Source organism: Erigeron canadensis, chromosome 3 (genome assembly GCF_010389155.1).
Source record: "Erigeron canadensis isolate Cc75 chromosome 3, C_canadensis_v1, whole genome shotgun sequence".
NCBI lineage: Eukaryota > Viridiplantae > Streptophyta > Magnoliopsida > Asterales > Asteraceae > Erigeron > Erigeron canadensis.
Window position 1 is genome coordinate 5,091,545 of NC_057763.1, and position 22,703 is coordinate 5,114,247.

The 22,703-nt window shown below is 35.1% G+C and overlaps 2 protein-coding genes across 3 annotated transcripts; one reads left to right on the forward strand and one right to left on the reverse strand.

Annotated features, from left to right (window-relative positions):
- Positions 1-5,210: 5,210 nt before the first annotated feature.
- LOC122593737 (DNA ligase 4) lies at positions 5,211-19,136 on the reverse strand. Of its 2 annotated transcripts, none has more exons than XM_043766182.1 (26): positions 18,756-19,136; positions 12,985-13,076; positions 12,191-12,276; positions 11,969-12,105; positions 11,475-11,549; positions 11,253-11,344; positions 11,042-11,113; positions 10,862-10,941; positions 10,697-10,734; positions 10,612-10,618; positions 10,353-10,508; positions 10,028-10,103; positions 9,778-9,902; positions 9,671-9,705; positions 9,528-9,586; positions 9,372-9,455; positions 9,177-9,272; positions 8,770-8,818; positions 8,593-8,680; positions 8,322-8,516; positions 8,003-8,228; positions 7,812-7,917; positions 7,593-7,723; positions 7,340-7,501; positions 7,090-7,242; positions 5,211-6,087 (listed from the first exon to the last, which is right to left on the reverse strand). In XM_043766182.1, the coding sequence occupies exons 1-26, from the start codon at positions 19,086-19,088 to the stop codon at positions 5,463-5,465; spliced, it is 3,378 nt and encodes a 1,125-aa protein (XP_043622117.1). In that variant the 5' UTR covers positions 19,089-19,136; the 3' UTR covers positions 5,211-5,462. The 2 variants fall into 2 exon arrangements, with proteins under 2 accessions (XP_043622117.1, XP_043622118.1); XM_043766183.1 differs by having other exon boundaries at positions 12,191-12,271; positions 18,756-18,831.
- A 1,388-nt stretch (positions 19,137-20,524) lies between these two features.
- Positions 20,525-22,594, forward strand: LOC122593013 (pentatricopeptide repeat-containing protein At3g14730). Its single transcript, XM_043765348.1, is given in 1 exon segment — positions 20,525-22,594. A coding segment is annotated over 1 exon segment (1,833 nt). The 5' UTR covers positions 20,525-20,610; the 3' UTR covers positions 22,444-22,594.
- Positions 22,595-22,703: the final 109 nt, after the last annotated feature.

Genomic DNA, 22,703 nt, shown 5'->3' on the forward strand with positions numbered 1-22,703 from the left:
TGTAAATTATAGTGAACGATAATATGTTTATAGTTAGTATTTATAGGTGAAGAGGAAAGTTATTTTGAGAACCATAAAAAAAAGAGAACACGAGAACCAATCTGGGTCACACATCTCATCTCCTTTTTTCTCTCTCATTACTTTCATCCAAATTTTTCAAAAAGTTTTATCTCACAAACCGTGCATCGTTAGACGGAAAAAAAACCATGAGTAGTCTTAAAATTTCGTCCTCTTTCATTAGAGATGCGACTTGATATACTTTTGACAAACTTTTAAATTTCGATTTTTTTTTTAATTTTTTTTTTAGCGATAATCCTACACATGTGTAGGATTACATCCTACACATGTGTAGGACGTCCTACACATGTGCAGGACATGTGTAGGGTATACATCATACACATCCTACACATGTGCAGGTAAAAAAAAAAATTCGAAAAAAAAAAAAAATTTCGAAATTTAAAAGTTTGTCAAAAGTATATCAAGTCGCATCTCTAATGAAAGAGCACGAAATTTTAAGACTACCCATGCTTTTTTTTCGTTTAACGATGTACGGTTTGTGAGATAAAACCATTTGAATGAATTGGGTGAAAATGAGGAGAGAGAAAATTAAATATCATCAAGATCAAAATCAATGGTCAGGATTGGTTCTCGCGTTCTTTTTTTTTGATGGTTCTCAAAATAACCCACCCCTATAGGTGAATATCTATATATTTATTAAAACAATAGGAATCCTAACCTTTTAAAGCCCTCTTCAATATGAAGTTATTTTTAAAATTTGCCACATAGGTTTTTATCCTATGTGTCATTATCACATTTTTTTGACAATATTTATCCATTAAATATTAAATAAAAAAGATATTTATACACAAACTTAAGAAACCAAATCCCTTATATTTAAGAAACAAATCCCATATGCAAAAAAGAAAACTAAAACCGTATAAACTTAAATATGAGTTTAAATTTTCTATATATCTTTTTTTTTTCCCTGTAAATGCAATATACTTTATCTAACTTTTTTGATCTTGGATTCATTTAATCAAATCGTATATTATCAAAATCGTTTCATTATAGGAATTTAAATATTTTTAACTAGATAATAATATCACAATTTGATTCATTGAAGTTACGGGTTATGCGGATTCATTTCTTTCATGGGTAGCAATTGTTTTAATAAAAACATGGGTTGTAATTACAATTATTCCTGATCAAATATGATATTTAGAGCAAATATGCAGCCACAAGATATTGTCAATCTTATTTAAACTAATTTTCACTATCCAAGTAGCACAACACCATTAGGTTTCTAAATATGTTCAACTAAGTTTATTTTTTTTTTTTTGGTATTTAAATGTTGAACATTATATATATTATTGATTTCAATGTCAATATTAAAACTTTTAAAACATAAATTTAATATCCGCACATCGTGCGGGTAAAAAACCTTGTATATATATATCTATATCTATCTCTATATCTATATAATAAATATTAAAACAGTAGGAATCCTAGCCTTTTAAGCAATCCTCCCTAAATCAAAGCTATGCTTAAATGTTGCCACATAAGATTTATCCTATGTGGCATCTCCATGTTTTTTTTAAATTATCAATCTTTTTTATAGAAAATATAGTATAAATAATCGTATATGAAAAACAATATATTTATAGGATTGATCAACATTAATTTGGCAAGAATATTACAAATCCATAAATTCTTACATATCCTTTATTATTGTTGTTGTTATTATTTATTTATTTATTTTATTTTTATTTTTAATAAAATCGTCACTTTGTACGTACGATTACAAATTCTATATTACTAAATCCTTATATTTGTTAGAATTGTACGTACGATTACAAATTCATTTGTTTGGATTTTACTTCGCACTTGTTTAGTTCATGTGAGTTTGCTAGAGTATTATGGGGTCGTATGAAGACATGGTTACAACTTGATATCCCCTTCGCTGGTCCTTTTGAGATGCTAGAATGGCTATCTTCATTCCATGCAACTTCCAAGTTCAAGATGGTAATTGAGGCGATCTTTTTTATTTGGTGGTGGACTATGTGGAAGTATCGAAAAAACGTCGTATTTGAGAATGAGGTGGAGACTAGTGAAGACGTTTTTAACTCGATTATTTCTCTATCTTTTTTTATGGTTGTCTTCTCGGAGTAATAAGATTAAGTTATCGTGGTCATTATGACTCATTAGTCCTAAACATTTGATGTAATATTTTTTAACTTCAGTATCGAGCCAAAGTTTTTGTTAATACATATAATATTGCTATTAAAAAAAAAAGTGATAGCAGGGTTGTGTTTGTATGTTTGTTTTTTAGAGGTGTATGTAGGGCCTAGAATATTGTTGTTTAAGGTAATGTGTGACATATAAGTATATAACTTATTTGTCTTGAACACTTGCATATTTTTATTTAAAAAAATGTTTTCAATAGCATAAGACAAAACTAAAAACAAAGATAAAAAAGGAACATCACAAGTGACAACTTATTGTTATGTAATTTATTTGTTAATTTAAATTTCTCTCGATAGTCGTATCTTGAGGCATCCTATGACACATCAATGTCATATATCTTAACTATTGTTATTTGAATATTTTGCGCAACTATATCGCGAATGTATGATCTTAAGGGTGTTGGCAACGCTGAGTCGTCCCGGTAGTGAGTGGTCCAACCACTCGCACACCGCCGCCATTACCTAAGCACTCACGCGTGATTGAAATTGAGTGGTCCGACCACATCGAGTGGTAAGCGAGTGGAACGATTTTCGAGCCTTTTTCGACCGTTGAATGGCTACTTTTTTTTTTCCAGTTTATATATATATATATATATATATATATATATATATATCAATTCATCTTCTTCCATATATACAAACAACACATATTCAAACACACACAAATAACACACTTTTCTTTAAAAAAATTACAAATCTTATCAAACAATAATGGAAAAACGAATTGGTTCTACCACTTTGCTAGATGAACCGTTCGAGTGGTCAGATGATAGTAGTCTAGAGGTGTTTGCAGCCTCGATTGAGGGGGACGAAGCTGAAAGTTTCAGGTCAAGGCGCAAAGTCGTCAACCGTGACCGTTGGGCCGCTTCACAAAGGTTGCATCGCGACTACTTTTGTGAGGAACCCAAATACGATGGTGATTTTTTTGAAGATAGGTACCGCATACCTAAACACTTGTTATTAAAAATCGTTCGAGATCTTGAGGCGAGATACTCCTATTTTAGTTTTTAAAATAAAAATAAAATTATAGTGAGTGATGAGTAAGTGGTGGCAATGCCATCAAAAATAAATTGAGTGATGAGTGAGTGATGGGTTTGAGGTGACATAATGTAATTGGTTGGAAGTGAGTGGTAAGTAAAAAGTGAGTGAATGGGATGCCAACACCCTTAGCTCGTGTGCTTATTTAAGAATGATACACCATAGTCTAGACTCGGACTTTCAAATAGTCAAATACATATGTTAGCTTTGAATAAACAAGAGGTTTGTTACATAATACTCCATTTTTTAGCCTCACACACACAAACATATATATATATATAGATATATATATATTAGTGTTTTTTCTAATTTGTTTTACTATAATAAGTTAATTAATTGTGTACATGTTTGAGAAAGATTATATAGATATATTGAAGATACAAATTGAGACAGCCATATCAGCCTTAAATGACCCTCACAGTCCAATGAGCATGTAGTTAATTTATAGCTATGATCAATTATTTCATCGAATTCACCTTTTTTTTCCTTCTTTCTTCTACTTTTTTTTTTCTTTGAATAGTTAGGGAGTTGTAATTATAAAGAGATATTTTGTATGACATAATATACTACATTTTGATTTTTATAATAGTACAAAAGATGATGATTTGTTTGAAGATAACATCAGTGATCCCTATAGATTATGTCTTATTATAATAGACCCCTCTAATTCTTTTCCAAAGCAAAACTATATGCATTTTCCTCATATACGAGTAACTGTGTATAAGACTTTAACATGGCCACCCTCCCTTCTTTTCTTCACATAATTCTGTATATATCTCTAAAATATGTGTGCAGTCATTTTATATCGATATACAAAGGAAAATTCAAACTTACTCAGATGAATTTGAGTTTGTTAAACCAACGGGCCTCAAACTGTATTCTTTCTCTTGTAGCATATTCGGTCCTTCATATGTAACTTTTTGTTCCTTAGAAGACGTCTCTCAAAAGAGGTGTTTTTGACAGCGAATGTTATTGTTGGATAATGTGAAAAATGGTAAACCGTAGATGGACTTTGAAGTTTTTGACAGGGGAAGTGATTACGGGCTGAAGTTGTCAGATGCCCTTATGAAGGAAATGTCAGAAGAGGTGTTTCCAAATGAGGTTAAGTATAATTATCTAAGATGGAAATTTGGAAAAAGCGGCTTAAGTGTATAAGTCAATGTTAGAGGATGATATCAAGTCTTTAGCTTATTTACAATAGCATCAAGCTCTTCATCAAAGAGCCCAGCACTGACTCTGCAGCCACGGACCATCATGAATTGCCAGTATTTATTGTGAAATAACTAAGTGTCAAACTAGACTACAAATAGCCTAATATGTATATTTAGGTGACCTGAACTACCTAAAAAAAGTTAATGGGTGGGAACCCTATGTGATCCCATGTACGGGCGTGGTACCCAGAATGCACGTCGCATAAAACTCATGTCCGGTGACTCGCCGTTATCACACATGAATCACATAATACAGTTTATCCGCTTGTCTTTGACAAGATTTGAACTCCAGAGTCTTCATCTATGTACCCATGTAATCACATAATTGTTGATACAAGTTGATCTACTTACTAATATAACCTGTCACAAATCTTACGGAAAAAGATAAGACTTTATAACAGATAATCTTAAGACAACCATGGGGAACCAATATCTCAAAATGCAACGTCTTGCAGTATCTAGAGTTATGGTTTAATAAGTTCAAAGAAATGAGTGCTCGAATTCAGCAATATCAACGCTACAACCTATATAAAACTTAGGTTCAGTGGAAGGATAAAACATAAATGTATTGGAAAAAATGGTGAGTCAGTATTTTTGTTGTTACAGTTTTAACTTTACAAGCTATAAGTTATAAAGATTGTTTATTAGCTAGCTTCTCTTTTTCACATATTTTTGTATTTCTATCTGTATGCATAGAAAAACATACATAGCTAAAGACTTCTCAATCCGACTAGTTCAGAGACCTTGGAAGTTGGAAGGCTCTCTCAACCTTTCGATTAAAACCATTCAACGGGAAATACAATCGTTTTAACAATCCTAATGCAAATATTCTAGCTTAAATGTTTTTATGTACAAAGAGTCAATAATTCTACTTAGCGACATTTCGCTATATACTGAAGATCCTGTAAGATAATTAAGGACATGGATACAGATAGTCTTACATACTACATAGTGGCCATTAAACATAATATTAGTCTTTGAGCAATTCCATGGCCCGTTCCCTAAAACTCACTTTCTTCTTCTTTGAAGGCCCCGGATTAGGATCTGATGTCGGGGCTGGGGTTTCACTCTTGGGAACTGGAGGATCCAAAATCACACTTTCGTTAGTCTTTGGTTCCAGGCTCGGGATCATGTCTAGTAACATGGCCTGAACTGGGTCAACCATGACTTCCAGTTTATCACTTTCTTTATTAGTTGCATTATCGCCCCTATTGTCACCATATTCTGATGTGAATTGTGCATAAGGAGACACGTACGTGTCAAGTTTTAGTGGTTCTGTATCTTCAACAACGGGGTCCTGCATTTCATGTTGCTTTTCTTGATCGACTTCCACATGGATTTCATCTAAAGAAACCTCATCTTCTTCAGATGCATATTCATGTAACTTCACGGCCTTGTTGCCAGAACGAGCCCGAGTCCTTCGAGGCTGGTTGAGACCTGTCTTTCCTCTAGTACTTGTTTTTGCTTTAGTTGGCCTACCTCTTCTCTTTCTGCCATCTGTAACTGAAGGTGGTACTTCTAAAATTTCTGTCTTTTTCTTCTTATCTTCTTCTTTCTTCAAGCTAGAGAAGGTTTCCACCTCCAGTGGCTTCTCACTGTTATAAAGTCAATTTGTAAGCTACATCAATTAAAGGGTGTATGGACTTATTAACATTTGTAACTAACTATTTAATTAGAGTGAATTTGCGATAATCAGTTTTTTTTATAGCTTTTCCTTGCAAACTGCAATGTTAATAATAAGAGCCTAAGAGTAGAGCAAACGTTTACTCCATGATCTTACCATAATTTGAGAGACTTCTAATCTCATTTCTCAGGAAATCTTGTTTTTTTAGCAGAAATAACTTTAGCGGCCATTTGATATATTAACTTCCTAAGAATCATTCTTTATCATGCTCAGCTATTTGATTATTACAACTTAAGACCAACATGGCTGTGGATTAATGGCTTGCCAAAATGAAGATGAAACCACGGACTGAAATAAATAAATAAATACATGGAAATTCCAATTTTATTACAGGTGATATAGTATTCTGATAACTTAAAATAGAATAGCAAACGTGATCGCTTCCAGAAGAGATGTCCATACATGATACACCTCTTGAGTCTTTTTTTTCCCTCTAATTAATTATTAACCATGTATGAAGTTACTATTCTGACGAAAACATTCAACCATAAATTAAACTATAGATGCATATTATTTGGATGGCCATCCTAAACACAAACCATAGATGCACATTATTTGTAGGACACAATATACTTTGGTTATATCACCAACTATTTATTATGATATATTACGAGTAACATCTTTAAAACTCCCAACCATCTCCAAGATTGCTTAGTGGTATCCTGAAGGGTCTCAGAAGAGACTTTGGTTCGAACCTTGCTTCGACCTTGGGTAGAAGCATGACTGTCTTACTTCCCCATACCTCACACACCAACGGGACGGGTGATTTTTGTTAAAAAGGTACAAGTCAAATAATTAAAGTTTCTCAAAAGTGACAAAGAAAAAGGAAAAAAACAAAGACCTTGAGAGAGAAAAATATATGGGCTGAGTCATTTAGTATGCAGTCTATACACGAAGGAAATTTCAAACTTACTCAGATGAAGTTGATTCTGTTGAACCAATGGGCCTCAAACTGTAATCTTCCTCTTGTAGCATTTGGTCCTTCTCGAAACAGTCTTCTAGCCACTGACAGTTGACCAGATGTAACTTTTTGTTCCTTAAAAGACGCCTCTCCGATGATGAGAAACTGTCACAGCGAATATTAAAATTACACTCACAAGTCTTTTTTAGAACGGAGAACAACTCCAGTAAAATGTCTGATCAAATGGCCTGATGTTGATTACCTTTTCAATATAGTATCAAAATCCACATTTAACCCTGGCAAGGACATGACCACCATATGAGTAGCAGTAGAAATATGATTGCTGACTTTACCGCCATTAAAGGAAACTTCAAGTTTCATCCTTCTCATTGAAAGTTCAAGGAAAGCTTCCCAATCTGATCTCCTACAACTCAAACCCATGGTTGATTATCTATATTAAATTTACTAAAATATCCAAGAAAAAGAAAGTTGAGAAAGTTTAACAAAGATCTTACAGATAGTTTGCTGGAACATAGAAATACATGCAGCATCCACTGAAGCGTGACCACTTGTCCAGAGGACAGTACTTCTTTTTATAATAATCAATGGTTTTAGAATCCTCAGATCTATTGATGTTATTCAAAAGCTGGAAACAAAACCACAATGTTTAGTCTATTAATTTAGTACCATTAAAAAGAATGGTGACTGACTGATTATCCGAACTTTACAATTACCTGTTCCAAATCTTTGATGTCAATATTCATATAATAAGCATCTGAAAATTCATCAATATCTTCTTGTAATTTCTTCTTTGAAGACTCGGAAAGTACGAGAAAATACCTATATTACCCATATCTACAGATGAGACACTTCAATGTATAGCAAAAAACTCAAAAAAGATAGTAATGGGTACTGCAAAAATTACTTCGGCTGTAAGGGGATAAGTTTCTTTTGAGTACAACAATCAAGTAGCCATGAGTAATGGATGACATCACCATGACGCTTTGCAGCTTGAAACTTGATCCCTCTACTTTCGGCAGCAATACAATGAGTAACTGCATTGTTCAAATTCATTGAAAAAGTACCACCATTTTCAGCCACCATTTTGTGCAATGAATCCATGGTATGCGTCGAAGGTACATTCGCAAAGTCTAAAATGTTTCAGGAATTCCAAATATATAACTATCCACCATGGTAAAGATAAATAATGACAGAAATACTAAACAAATTTGATAGAAGGATACAAAACATCATATCTGATAATATTTTTGTCTCTCCTTTAACTTGAGAAACATCAGTCTTGAGCAGATGAGAGGGAACTGACGAACCACTTTTTTTATTTGCAGCCCTTGATGATTTTGCTCGTTTTGGTTTATTTTCTTGCTGATTCTCCCCCCATTGTGTTGTATGATTGCTAGAATGCACCAACTCTACAAAAGCTGCAATAATCAACGTCCATCATCTATACTGAAAAGTCAAATTAAGATGTAAAATGAATAACAATTACCAACTTACAGTCAACATCAAGGCATTCATGCCAAGGTTTATCGTCCCTCACTTTATCTATACGGGGAAACCTCAAACTGTATGGAGCAGCAAAAACCTAAAATACGAAAGTGAATTGAATAACTTCATCTTATAAATTGATTAAACTGCAATAAAAAATAAAGTTCGTAAATTTCAGAGCCACACCTCAGACCGAATCGTACGAATGTCACTGGTAATAGAAAGTATGATTGATCTGTGTGTGAGTAGAAAACATAATGGTGAGAAGCAGTGCCCCATATAGAGATTTTTTTCACCCAAAGTCTAATTTTAAAATATACAAGATCCTAAAGTGTTTACTTCAAAAAAATATTTATGTATAACCACTTTTCTTGTAATATATCTTTCTTAGCGGACAAAAAAGTGATGTAGGTCAACCCAATTACCACCGAGTAAAATAAACCATTTTAGCCCAACCAATTTTGACACTTTATATGACCCATATTGACAGTTTACCTAATCCATCCGGCAAGACCATGCTGCCACTTCTTGTAAGAAGCACTCATGTTGTCATGAGATTTTTTAAGCTTATTACAAGTAAAAGAAATGCTTACTTCTCGGGACTATCAATCCAGACATCTGGTCTCTCTTTTGAGTTATTGGTAACCTTATAATAGTTAGGCGGACCCTTCTTTGGGTATTCATATTTCCTGCAGTGATTTTTCAATAAGGAAACATGTGTCAGCTATAAATGTGAAGGCAAGTTTCAGACTTTAATATATATTGAAAGAAAATTGATCATCTGTTACCTAAAATAAGGCTTTAGCTTATTTACAACAGCATCAAGCTCTTCATCAGAGAGTCCAGTACCCACTCTGCAGAAGGAAATGAACCTGCAAAATAAACCATATATAATTAATATTTTCGATTATATAGGAAAATTTTAACTAATACATTCATCGTACCTCCTAGGGTAGGTATTTGGGGCTGGGCGTTCTGCTAGGCCCACTAAAAACTGTGCAACCTTCAATTAAAGTAACTTGTACTTTGTAAGTTCATTTTCTTGAATATGAACTCAACAGATAAATCAATGCAAAACAGATCTCACCTGTCCACCACGACGACCTGAGCCATAATATCCACCTACAAAAATAATTTAATATAACTATAAGCTATGACCATTAGTCATCAAGGAAAGAAGAAAATAACACACACCTATAATGAGAACATCCAGATCAGATCCAGCTCTAACATAATCAGGTTTCAACTTTAACCACTTGCCACTGCGATCACTTGGTTCCCATTTGGAGCCAAGGTCTTTCAAAACAATTCCTTCATCTCTATAAGTTCAAAAATATAATCAGATTAATATGCATACTAAACAACATTACACGAAGAACATAAATATTCTAGGACCAAATGATAATTCTATTTTGTTATGATTCATTGGTGATGTAACACTGACCTGTTCTCGATGGTTCGTTTGAAAAAAGTCTCAACGTCATCAATATTATGAGCAATGCGCGACCAGCATGGTTCCCCTGAATTACCAGTATTAATTGTGAAATAGTAAAGTTCCAAACAATGTTGTCACATGATTGAAAAATAAGTTTTAACGGATGCAATAGATTATTCTGACACTTGATATTAGAAAGGAAAAGAAAATAGATTACTATAGCCTAATATATATACTTAGGTGATCAGGACCATCTACTAATACATATTAACGGTTGCGAATCTATGGAAAACGATAAGGCTTTAACCAGAAAATTGATTATTTAGTTATTTACCAGCAGCTGTATGAACATTAAGACCACCATCAGGAACCAATATCTCAAGACGTCCCTTGACTGGGTTCACAACCTTTTTAAGTAGCTCCTGACGTTCCTTTAGACTTTGATGTATAACACTGGTGTCTCCATCATATAAAATATCAAATGCAACGTCTAGCAATATCCATAGTTACGGTTTAACAAATTCAAAGAAACACGTTAATTAGATATTCAAGAGCAGCGACCTAAACAAAACTTAGGTTCAATGGAAGGATACAACATAACTGCATTGAAGAAAAATGGTGAGTCAGAATTTTCTTTATCATGAAATATGAACCAAATCATATGGCTCAGGAAGTAACCTGTCGCTCACTAGCAAGTCCCTCCTTTGCAGCCTTGGCTGAAAAAAAAAAGGCTTGATCATCAATTGAAAAAATCGACAACACAACTTTACAGAGTTACCACTCTCCTTTCCCAAACATGTAATATTATGCAAACAGAAAATATAGTGGTGAGTATCAAAAAACCTATTTCTTGATTTAAGCCAAATTCAGCAAAACGGTCATTTGATGTGTCCCAAACTAACATTTCCCCATCAAGTATACACCTGAAAAGAGAGTCGCGAAAGTTGCAAAGAAACATAATCACATACAACTAAAACAGAAAAGATAGTTATATAGCATCTTACAAGATACAATTTACATTACCTGTCAACGAGAATATTTTGCTTGATAATATTTGCCATCCCGTGTATATATTCTGGATGATCAAGAAAATTCCTGAAAAATGCAGAATATTAGAACTCATCACCTAGACGGAGTGACGGGCACAAAGAAAAAATCCCTGAAAAGTAACAATAGAAAATGAAAAAAAATGTAAACAGTAGAGCATAATTCAGTTTCAAGGATGTGCGTGTACCTAGAATAAAAATGTATCTCTTCTCCGTTCTTATGGATTTGAATGCGATCACCATCAAATTTGCACTCAATGACAACTTCCTTTCCGTGAAGCTGTAGAAAGAGGGAAATAAATATTTTGTTAACACAGGAAAATTTCACAAAAGAACAGCAAGCAAGCATAGCTAACAATGCAAATGTCAGCACAATGAGGTCTGTAAAGATATAGGCAGAAGTGCTGTACCTTTTTCCATGCACTAGCTGCATTAGCAACCCTCAAAGCCAGTTGAGGTCGCACAGCTTTTCCAACCTCTATATCCTACAAACAGAAATGCACACCAGCAGCTAGATTATGATATTATAGCTAAGGTATGTTATTTTATAAAGACTTAGCTTAGTGATGGTAAAAAAAAACAACAAAAAACTACTTATAATCAATAAATAAAGACAGCATGTTTACACTCTCTGGTAGTTGAATATAACTTTTTATCATACACATGGTAGTTTAACTCACACGCCACATGTGTTTATACTTTATAAACATTTTTTTGTAAGAGTAAACATCAGCACTTTACCCAAAAAAAGAGTAAACATCAGCATGCTAACTAATAAAAAAGGCTAACCAAATATAACATGCAGATAACTGGAAAAGGTTTTATAACATGCCTCTTGGAACCCAATTCAATGTATACCATATGCAGAAATTGAGAAAAGTTAAGATCAACTTCTAAAATAAACCTGGCGCTTGTGGCGTTGACGTCGGTCCCTCAACCTTTCACAAACTAGTTTTAGGTCACAAGTGACATTGAACAAGTCTTCAGCATCAGGGTGAAATTCGTGGAAGATACTTTTCTCACTGATTCCTAACTTGAGATCTTAGAAGAAATTGATGTGAGGAAGTTAAAAGAAGAAAGAAATCGTTCTCGACAAATAGATACCAGCAATAAATAGCTATCTAACCTTTAAGGATAATCATAACAATCCACTTCATTTCTTGTGCATTTGTGTTCCTGATCAGATCAGAAAGAACAGAAGTCTTCTCTGCTCTGTCATAACAGATAATTAGAGAGATAAAAAGCAATGAAGACAAAGAAAGTAGAGATAGAGGAAAAGGTGGGAGATCAATAATAGCAGTTAGCTGTAGGGACTATCAACATAACTATGGGGACAATAGCATGATAATTATCCATGAGTCAAGTTAACTAGCAACATATCATGAGAACCATGTTATATGGATCAGAGACTGACAGCAGCAAAGAGGCCGAATGGGCCGAGGTCTGAAGATTATTGAGGCCATTTTTACATTCGGAGGAAGATAAAGACAGAGTTCAAGAATTAGAAGGGAGTAATGTGTCAATTTATTATTTAGTCTTTACATAATTAGCTAAACTTGTTCAAAGTTAGGTTATATGTCTCGTTTAAATAAGGCCCATGCCATCAGTTGTCTTTTGTCTTGAATATTGTTTTACGTTCTAGGAGCATTAGGAGCTACTAGAGCTCTATATCCAACATTATCAATCGTAACAGCTGGCTGTAATCGGCTATTTTGTTCGTGAATTATCTTGTTTATCTTTGTTCTTGTTATGTACAGCTAGATACTTATCACCATGATTCCACAAATCAAATTCAGTCACATGAGAGAGACATGATTCTCACAAGCAGTAGTTGACTCCAGATGTATCAAACAAGTATGTTGTTACTCTGAATTTATACAGGCGGTGGTGTTTGGTTAAGAGAAAAAAACACCATCATACCTATTTTCACTTGAAGCCAAGCGATCAAGCAAGTCATTTATCTCTTTAATAGTTAGGTCCCCAGAAATCATGCCCTGCCTCCTCTGTAGAACCTGCTCAAACCCAAAGGTAAGATTTAATGGAACAGAGTGTAAAACATCATAGTTATCTGACCCTCGTTACTTCATTTAACTAAAATCCTAACCAATGATATGATACAAATATGAGAACAGCAATGATACACACATAGTAACATATGATAACCAAGGGTCCAAATCCCGCCCCACGTCCCTTTAACCATAATGTTACATGGTCAACCTTTTCTCATGTTGGCCGTAGGACTGGCCAGTGGTCGGTGGAGCCCCAATACTGGGTCAATTTTCCATTAAAGTTTACTGGTAAGGAAAAATTTTGGCTATATTTATTCTGACGTAATATTGATATCCATCAATATTGCATAAATATAAACAAAATCAAAATCCTTCCCGGAAAATAGATCACACTATCAAGAAATGGATAACTTAATATTTGCTTTGTTGGGAGGAGAGCTAAGAAAGGGCTAAAAGATGACTTTTGGCATGAACTATATGTTGCACAAATGACTACATGAGTTGAACCAGTTTCTAAATTCTAAAGCCATTCTTCAAATCTATTAACATTTTATACCAAGACTTAAAATACATATCTACTACCTTATAAACCATTAACTCCCTTCAAATTTTGATAGACCCAAACTACCCCTCTCCTTCATTCATTAATTTAAATAACTCTACTTGATATACCTATAACATCCTTAATAAAATTATTTACAATATACATCCTTCAAATATTAGATAAATACACTACCCACTTTACATCAATTACTTTTACATTAATAACCACACTGTCACAGCCGCCGTCGCCACCATCGGCGTCACCAACGCCGCTACTGCCGCCACCACCACCCGTCTCCGCCGCCACTATCACCACAATCGCCATTACCGCCAGCTCATCAAGTTTGACATTAAAGGTCAAAGTGCTTCTATATTATTGGAGCGTAACAAACATAAGTTACATACCATTTACATCATCGATTCCACAAGAAAAGTAAAGTCAATATGGATGTCGTCCAAATTAGCAGTAACATCCATTGCTTATGTGGTAAACTAAGTCGCACTTTTTAAAACATTTCAAGGACATGCTATTTCCCAGATTCAAATATACCAGACTTGTCAAAATCAGTGTATGACTATTTATGAAACTAGTTCAAGTGAAATACACATGTGGTCCATGTAGATATTTAACACAAATCTACTACCTCACCCTAAAAAGTCCACAATCCACATTGTTACTGAATACGCAGATGTTGAAGTTTTCAAATACAAAATGAACTTTGTTCTTTTTAGCGTTGAAAATCTTTTTATTCAATATGTAACTTAACATAACAGCAATTTGTCCTGCAAAGGTATAACCACAAAAACTTCCGTCACTTTGATGTTTCAATGTAGCCCATTATACACTTGATAGTCAAAGTGAACTTAAATCTCTGACAGAGTTATAACGTATTCATCTATTATCCGCTTGTCCTCCATATACTTTCAATTGCCGGGGAGTATGACAATCCATTAAAAAGATAACCAAAAAGAATATAACTAAATACCATACGATCACCCACAGTAAATTTTATATATATATATATATATATATATATAGCAACCTACATTTGTTCATTAGACATTCAGATTGTTGGGCGTGATGGCCTTCTTGGGCCTGTTTTATTAAAGAGGCCGGCTCTTTTAGGTTTCCTTGGGGACCAAGTTTAATACCCTAGCTGTTCTCTTATATATATCCCTCTCTATTGTAATTCTATTGTCGTTCTGAGCATTAATAAAATCCCTAAGTTGCAGCCGTTGATTAGTTCACACACTTTGTGTAAGATACCACGTTAATTATCGTGTTCTTCTTCTTTAATTTTCTGTTTTGCTTCCGCTGTGCAACCTACTGTTCCTAACAAGTGGTATCAGAGCTTAGGCTGCTTTGATTCTGTTCGTGGCTGCTGAATTCGCGATTAAGGGACTGTTCTCTGACCCTTTGTTCGCTGATCTTGGTCTGCTACTGATCAGATTTGTTTCTGAGATCAGTTTGATTGAAATTCAGTTGTGGCTGCTGTTGTTCGAATTATTTTAATTCGTTTGCTGCTGCTACTGTTCGGTTTTGATCTGTTCTGGTTCTGTTCCTGCTGTTTGCTGCTTATTAAGCTGGTGTTGCTGCTGTTTGCAGTTTTCTGTTGCTGCTGAAATTGCTGCTTTCTTCCTGTCAGATCTATTTGAAGCTGGTTTGCAGCTGTTCCGCTGCTGTACATCACCAAAAACTGTCCCTGTTTGCAGCCGACTGCTGCTGTTGGATCTCGGGTTTAGGGTTCCTGTTTTGGGGTTTTTTTTTGGGTGTTGTTGACTGATCGTTTGGAAGATATAAGGTTGCTGTTATTGTTTTTTTTTTTGTTTGATTCTTGTTGACGGGTGTTAATCAACTAAGTTGAAGTCGGGTAACTTTGGTTATTTATTTTTCGTTTGTCATTATGGCTGAAGACGGGAAATTTGTGATTGAAAAGTTTGACGGTTCAGATTTTAGTTGGTGGAAGATGCAGATTGAAGCTATACTTGGTCAAAAGGATCTGGACATTGTTCTTGGTAAAAAACCGGAGAAGATGAATGAAGAACAGGCAGCTCTTTGGGATACGAAGGATAAGAAAGCAAGAGGGGTTATTACACTGAGTTTGAGGAGATGTGGCTTACAACATCATGTCTCAAACTACTGTCAGTGGTATGATGTCGGCGTTGTCAAATATGTATGAGAACCGTCTGCTGCTAATAAGGTATTCCTGATGAGAGAGTTGTTTACCATGAGAATGAAAGAGGGGGGCTTAGTGACCAAGCACATTAACAAATTAAACTCGATCTTGTCCAGATTGTCTTCTGTTAAAATAGAGTTTGATGATGAGACCAAGGTTGTACTATTGCTATCTTCATTGCCTGATAGTTGGTCAGGGACAGTGACGGCCGTTATCAGCTCGGTGGGAACCGATGATATGACATTTGAAAAGATTCGGGATTTGGCATTGGGTGAAGAAATTCGCCAGAGGGGTACTCAGTCGAGATCTTCTTCTGAGATGTTACATGTTGGCAAGAAAGGGAATAGCAGGAATAGTGGCAAGGGTCGTGGCAGGAGTCCATCTAGAACTCGACTTGGAAACGGTAAGGTTCCTGATGTGACTGGCATAGGTAATGTTGTCTTGGATACTTCTTTCGGTAGTACTTGGACTTTGCTAAACGTCAGGGTTGTTCCAGAGCTCAAAACAAGTTTAATCTTTGTTGGGCAATGGGATGATCAGGGTTTTGATGTGAAGTTTGGTAGAGGAAAGTGGATTGTGTTCGAGAAACATCGAGTTATTGCTAGGGGTTTCAAGAAAAGTTCGTTGTATCTTGTGCATGTTCTGTCTGGGGAAATGACCACCCCTGTTAAGACGAACGCCAAAGTTGGGCTCGCTGATTCGGTAGTTAAACGAGTTTGGTCGATGGTAAAGAACTCCGGAACTCCAGGTAATCTACTTGAGCGTATTCGGAAGTCTGAACGTGTACTGGAATTTCGTGACAGTGGGAGAAGCTCGACACAGTCAGGGAATCTACGTTGGATTCGAAAGACTGGGGATCCGAATAAAAATCTCTCCTGAGAAGTTACCGTCATTGGAGAGTGTTCCTCTGAGAAGTCCTGAATCTACTTTGTGGAAGTCAGACGGGATTGAGGATGTGAAGCTGAGGTCTGCTAAGACCGTGTTGGGGCCATCTGAGGCTCCAACGGGGCCTTCTATTTAATAAGTGGGGGTCCTCTACAACTAGGTATGCTATGGTTTGAAGTTTGGTTTGTTCGTTGAACTGGACCTGTTGTTCTGTTCCATGTGTTGTTTTGGGATTACTATTCTAACCGGGATATTGTTTGAAAGGCGAGCTGAAGTTTTTCGCAAGGCCTTCAAGTGGGAGATTGTTGGGCGTGAAGGCCTTCTTGGGCCTGTTTTATTAAAGAGGTCAGCTCTTTTAGGTTTCCTTGGGGACCAAGTTTAATACCCTAGTAGTTCTCTTATATATATCCCTCTTTATTGTAATTCTATTGTCGTTCTGAGCATTAATAAAATCCCTAAGTTAGTAAGTTGCTGTCGTGGATTAGTTCACACACTTTGTGTGAGATACCACGTTAATTCTCGTGTTCTTCTTTAATTTTATGTTTTGCTTCCGTTGTGCGGCCTACTGTTCCTAACATAGACATCCTATCTGTACTAGCTATAAGTTTGATAAGCTGAATACTTAGATAGTCATATAGGAACTTCAGACCTTTGCCACAAAACTATAAAAATTTTGACTACCGTAGCCTTTATAGCACTTATTTCACATCAAACATGCGTTCCATTGAGCCGGTTTCTAGAATACTTGTGGGAATATGACGGCACTGCATTCACCAAGTATGACTTAACTTATGATAACATAATGTTATATTTATTCACCTGGATGTGGATTTCAAAACAGAAAGCGACAAATAGAAAATCCTATTTTTGAATTTGGTTGAGCAGTCCATCCATGTCTCTCTCAAAACTTAATCACACTGTAACATGTTTCTTATTTCAGCTTTAGCAACATGATCAGGTGCATACTTAATGAATACCCGTTGTTCAAAAGTTAAAAGACTATTTACTAGTACTATTAGAGGATCTTCTTGCGCTCCTTTGTTTCTTTATCTAATCCCGCCAAAGGCAGTCCGAATCACCTTCTCAACTACTACTTTCACTAGCAAAACTGCAACAATTTGTCAATCTCAACATCCATAAACATTTCTTATCCGTAGTTCTAAAAGCTATATTCGAAAATGCCTTCAATACACGTTACCAGGACTTATCTCCTACATATACTCTAAACAACCCGAGCATATCTATATCTATACTATATTATAAAGCAAATAACCCCTGTCTAAATTTTAAGTTTCAACATTTACTTTCCCAAAATGTCCCTCCTATCTATTCTATATTTATCTAAAATAACTATAATACCCATTCTCTCTTCTCAAATCTCAACCAATCATTTTTTTTCTCTCTCCTCCATAAATCATTTTATTTCTCTAATTCATTAAAAATCATTTATCTCAAAAACCGTACATCGATATATTACAAAAAATTATATGGTTGTTATTAAAATTTCATGCTTTTTTATTAGAGAGGTCATTCAATACACTTTCGACGAATTTTTAAATCCTAGGGTGGAGACGGTTAAGGGTGGAGCCTGTCAGGTAGATCACCCCATCACCGTTGCCACCGCCATTACATCACCACCATCACCGCCGCAACGCGCGGCTACCGTTCTCGTAATATACAAAGTAAATTTTATTCCAAATGACTCTACATTTCCAGTCCGAGATATAAGAAACCTCATACTTTTTCCATCCCAAAATATGAAATCAATCACGTCGAGGAATAAAAAAAACCTAAATAATCCGAAAATTTCTTTAGTAAAGGTAGATTAGTTGGTCAGGCCACCATCTAACTTAACATTTCTAGGTAAGCTACACTTAACATACATGTGTAAGTCAGCAAACGGCTAGTTAGGTTTCCACCATTTCAGAATAGACATTCAACTATTTTAAAACCGTAATAATCGAGCATTCCTAAACCTTTAGGTCTTTTGTCCAGTGAACACTTAATTATAACTAAGTCAAACCCTAAGACTAACCGAAACTACAATTATAACAACAATGAATCAATCGGATTATACCTCGGCCGCCACAAGTGAAAAATTGCCAGCATTAACACCGGTTTTAGCCCCGCCTTTACGCCAATTAATAAGACGAACGGCATCAGCAGATTCTCTAGACATACCTAAAGCATCAATTATACAAGTTGCCAAAACTGATTCCTTTAAACCGTAAGAACCTCGCTCTCTATCGAGATTCGGAAGGATCAATCGTACTGCTGCGAAATAATCCCAGGGTTTACAATAAGTGTCTAGAAATTTCCGGAATTTAGACCGTTTTTTTGATGAAGTTTTTGATTTTTGAATCCAGTTGAATAAACTGCACATCACGCTGAATTTTGTATTGCCTGACATTTTTTTTTATTTTTGATCGGTTAGGGTTTTATGTGTGTTTGTGTGAGAAATTTGAAAGTTGAAAGTTTATATATAGTTGATTGGTAGTGTAGCAGGTCTAAAGCTTTCCTTATACGATTCATTTTTGTATTTTGTTTTTTTTCATGAATGAAAAATAAAAATAAACTTGTTTATCATTTCACAATGTTCATTCAATCATTTGTAATATACTAATATATAAAGATAAAAATTAGAAAGAAAACTTAATTCTTTATATTGTATTGGTACTTACTAGATACGAGTATATGTTCTCAAATGACTTGCACGTGAAGGTATTTTAACAACAGGGATAAATTATTTTTAACCAAAGTCAAAAAAAAAAAAAAAAAAAAAAAAAACACCGAGACATAAATGAAAAGATTGTTTTTAAAAACCACTTGGAGGAAATCTGCATTTCACCCTAATTATAAACAAGGACCGAGTGAATTCCAATTAGAATGGTACACGTATTATTAACCGCACTCTATTAGTTGAGTAAAATACTAAAAATCATGACAACGGCATAAAGCACTCTATTGTTCAGTTATAACTTGGGTTGTTGGCTATATGGTTCAAACTATATGCATAGTTCAAGTTTGCAATGAAGTAGATAGTGGCCCGATGTAATTTTTGGACTATACTTTTAAAAAATAATTCTTAAAGGTAAAGGGGTGTGGTTGACAAAAAAAAAATAGTGATAAGAGACAACATCTAATAGCGGCTCACGTTTGCTTATCGCCTTTAAATTGGGCAGCTCGCAGTTTGCGCCACAAACCCATCCAATTAGCCTTGTAATGTCAAAGAGTTTAGATATCCTTTGAAAAAAAGAGAAATGAAAGATTTTTTATAATATTAAAGATTATGATATTCTTTATAATTGTCAAGGTTCATATAGACTTTAAAGACAAAAGATATGTGATAAGAATATGAAAACAAAAGAGATTATACAGACATAAAATCAGTGAGAGTTAAAATATATCAATATATTATATATCATAGAGTATATGTATAGAAAACAGACAAGAAATGATAAATCATCTTAATATAATAGCCTAAAAATCGTTCAAACCATTAGATGAAGATATGTAAAAAAATCAAAGGTATGATTAGAGATAAGAATTAGTGGAATTCACATATAATTATCTTTACTTCTTAATAAAGCAAATCCCTTCCCTACCCTAAATATTTCTGTATTTGAAATACCTTATTTACCCTTAGACTTTTTTTTGTTTTTTTTCTTTACGTAATTACCCAAAATCCCTAATAAAACAGACCACCTTCTCGCATATTGTCGCTGCATTGCGCGAGTACCATGCTCGTAGTTTTAAAAGAATTTTAAAGTTAGCTTTTAAAAGAATAAAATATTTTCAAACAAAAAGATTAAAAAGTAACAATATAAAAAACCCAAAACAAAAAACAAAATTAAAACCAACAATCTATTTTTCATCAAAAATCATATGATCTCACTCTCTTTCGGTCTTTCTCTCTCAACAAACAAAATCAAATGTACAAAACAATAACAAAAACACAACTCCCAAACTTAAAAACATGCATTACGTATATCCAATCATATGCAAACCAAACCAATTTACAACATGCCAAAATCCTACATGCTTACATGATTGTCAATGGTTTTTTAGACTCACCATTTTCCATCACAAGTTTAATAAACATGTACTCAAAATGTAACCACATTTCCTATGCACATTCTGTTTTCTCTAATTCTTGTTTAGTACACTCCCCAAATGTTTTTGCTTACAATGCTATTATCGCGGGTTTTGTTTATAACGATATGCCAAAACCCGCGATACAAATGTTTAAAAAAATGCGGGTGGAGGGTATTATGATGGATAAGTTTAGTTTCCCTTGCGTTGTTAAGGCGTTTTCGGGTATTGGGGATGTTAAGGGGATGATGAATGTACATGGGTTAGTGTTTAAATTTGGTTTAGAGAAAGATTTGTTTGTGGGGAGTGCTTTTGTTAATGGGTATTTGAAAATTGGGATGGTGGGGGATGCACGACAGGTGTTTGATGAAATGCCTGAACGAGACGTTGTTTTGTGGAACGCGTTGATTAATGGGTATGCCCGGATTGGGGAGTTTGGCAACGCGTTGGAGTGTTTAAGGAAGTTGCGTGAGGATGGGAGTTCGCCGAGTAGGTTTACTGTGACGGGTGTTTTATCCGTGCTTACGTTGAAAGGGGACGTTTATAACGGGATATGTGTTCATGGGCTTGTGATGAAGATGGGGTTTTTTATGGGTGTGGCTGTTTGTAATGCTTTGATTGACATGTATGGAAAATGCAAGTGTCTTCATGATGCTTTGAAAATTTTTGAAGGGTTGGTGATTAAGGATATATATACATGGAATTCAATAATGGGTGTTCATCAGCAGTCTGGTGATCATGAAGGAACTTTGATGTTTTTCAACAGAATGTTGCGTGATGGGGTTTTTAGTCCGGATTTAGTTACTGTCACGACGGTTCTTCCTGCGTGCTCTCATTTAGTAGCTTTAAGGCACGGGAAGGAGATTCATGGGTATATGATTGTCAAAGGATTGGGGAAAGATGATGGTGAAGAACGATACGATGATACATACGTTAATAATGCTGTCATGGATATGTATGCAAAATGTGGAAGCATGAGAGAAGTTCAACTGGTATTTGATCATATGAGGGTGAAAGATACGGCTTCATGGAATATTTTGATCACGGGTTATGCAATGGATGGGTTTGGCAACGAGGCGTTGGATTTGTTTCATAAAATGTGTGAATTGGAGTTGACGCCTGACGAGGTGACGTTTGTTGGCGTTTTATCGGCTTGTAGTCATGCGGGGCTAGTGAAGCAAGGGCAAGAAATTTTAAGTCAGATGAAGTCTAAATACAACGTAGAACCAACGGTTGAACATTATACTTGTGTGATTGACATGCTTGGTCGAGCCGGACTACTTGATCAAGCATATGGGTTGCTATCTGAAATGCCGATTGAATCCAACTCTGTTGTCTGGCGGGCATTCTTGGCATCATGTATTCTTCATGGAAATACAAACCTTGCTGAAATCGCTGCAAGTAACGTGATTGATCTTGAACCCGGGCATGGTGGTAGCTATGTGCTGATGTCTAATGTGTATGGCACAATGGGTCGCCATGAGGAGGTGAGTGATGTTAGACATAATATGAGACAACTGGATGTAAAGAAAACGCGAGGATGCAGTTGGGTCTAACTTAGCGATGGGGTGCATGTTTTTGGAACGGGCGATCAGACCCACCCTGATGAAGATTCGATTTATAGAGAGCTAAATTTGGTGTACTCGAGCATGTGTCTTGGCCAAATGACTTGAAAAGGTTCGAACAAATGGAACGCTTATAACATTTGGTGAGCCCCAACAGGACTTATGCTACCAAATTATTGTTATAAAACTTACAAGTGGAAACTCTTGTTACATTTTTAACTTGACAAGTTATAAAGATTGTAATAGAGCTTAGAGTGGATTTGTCCATGTCAAATATGTACACACATATATATGATAAAAATTATCAATAAACCAAAATATACATCAACTGACATATTTCATGAACTTTTTTTCTTTGATGCCATAAC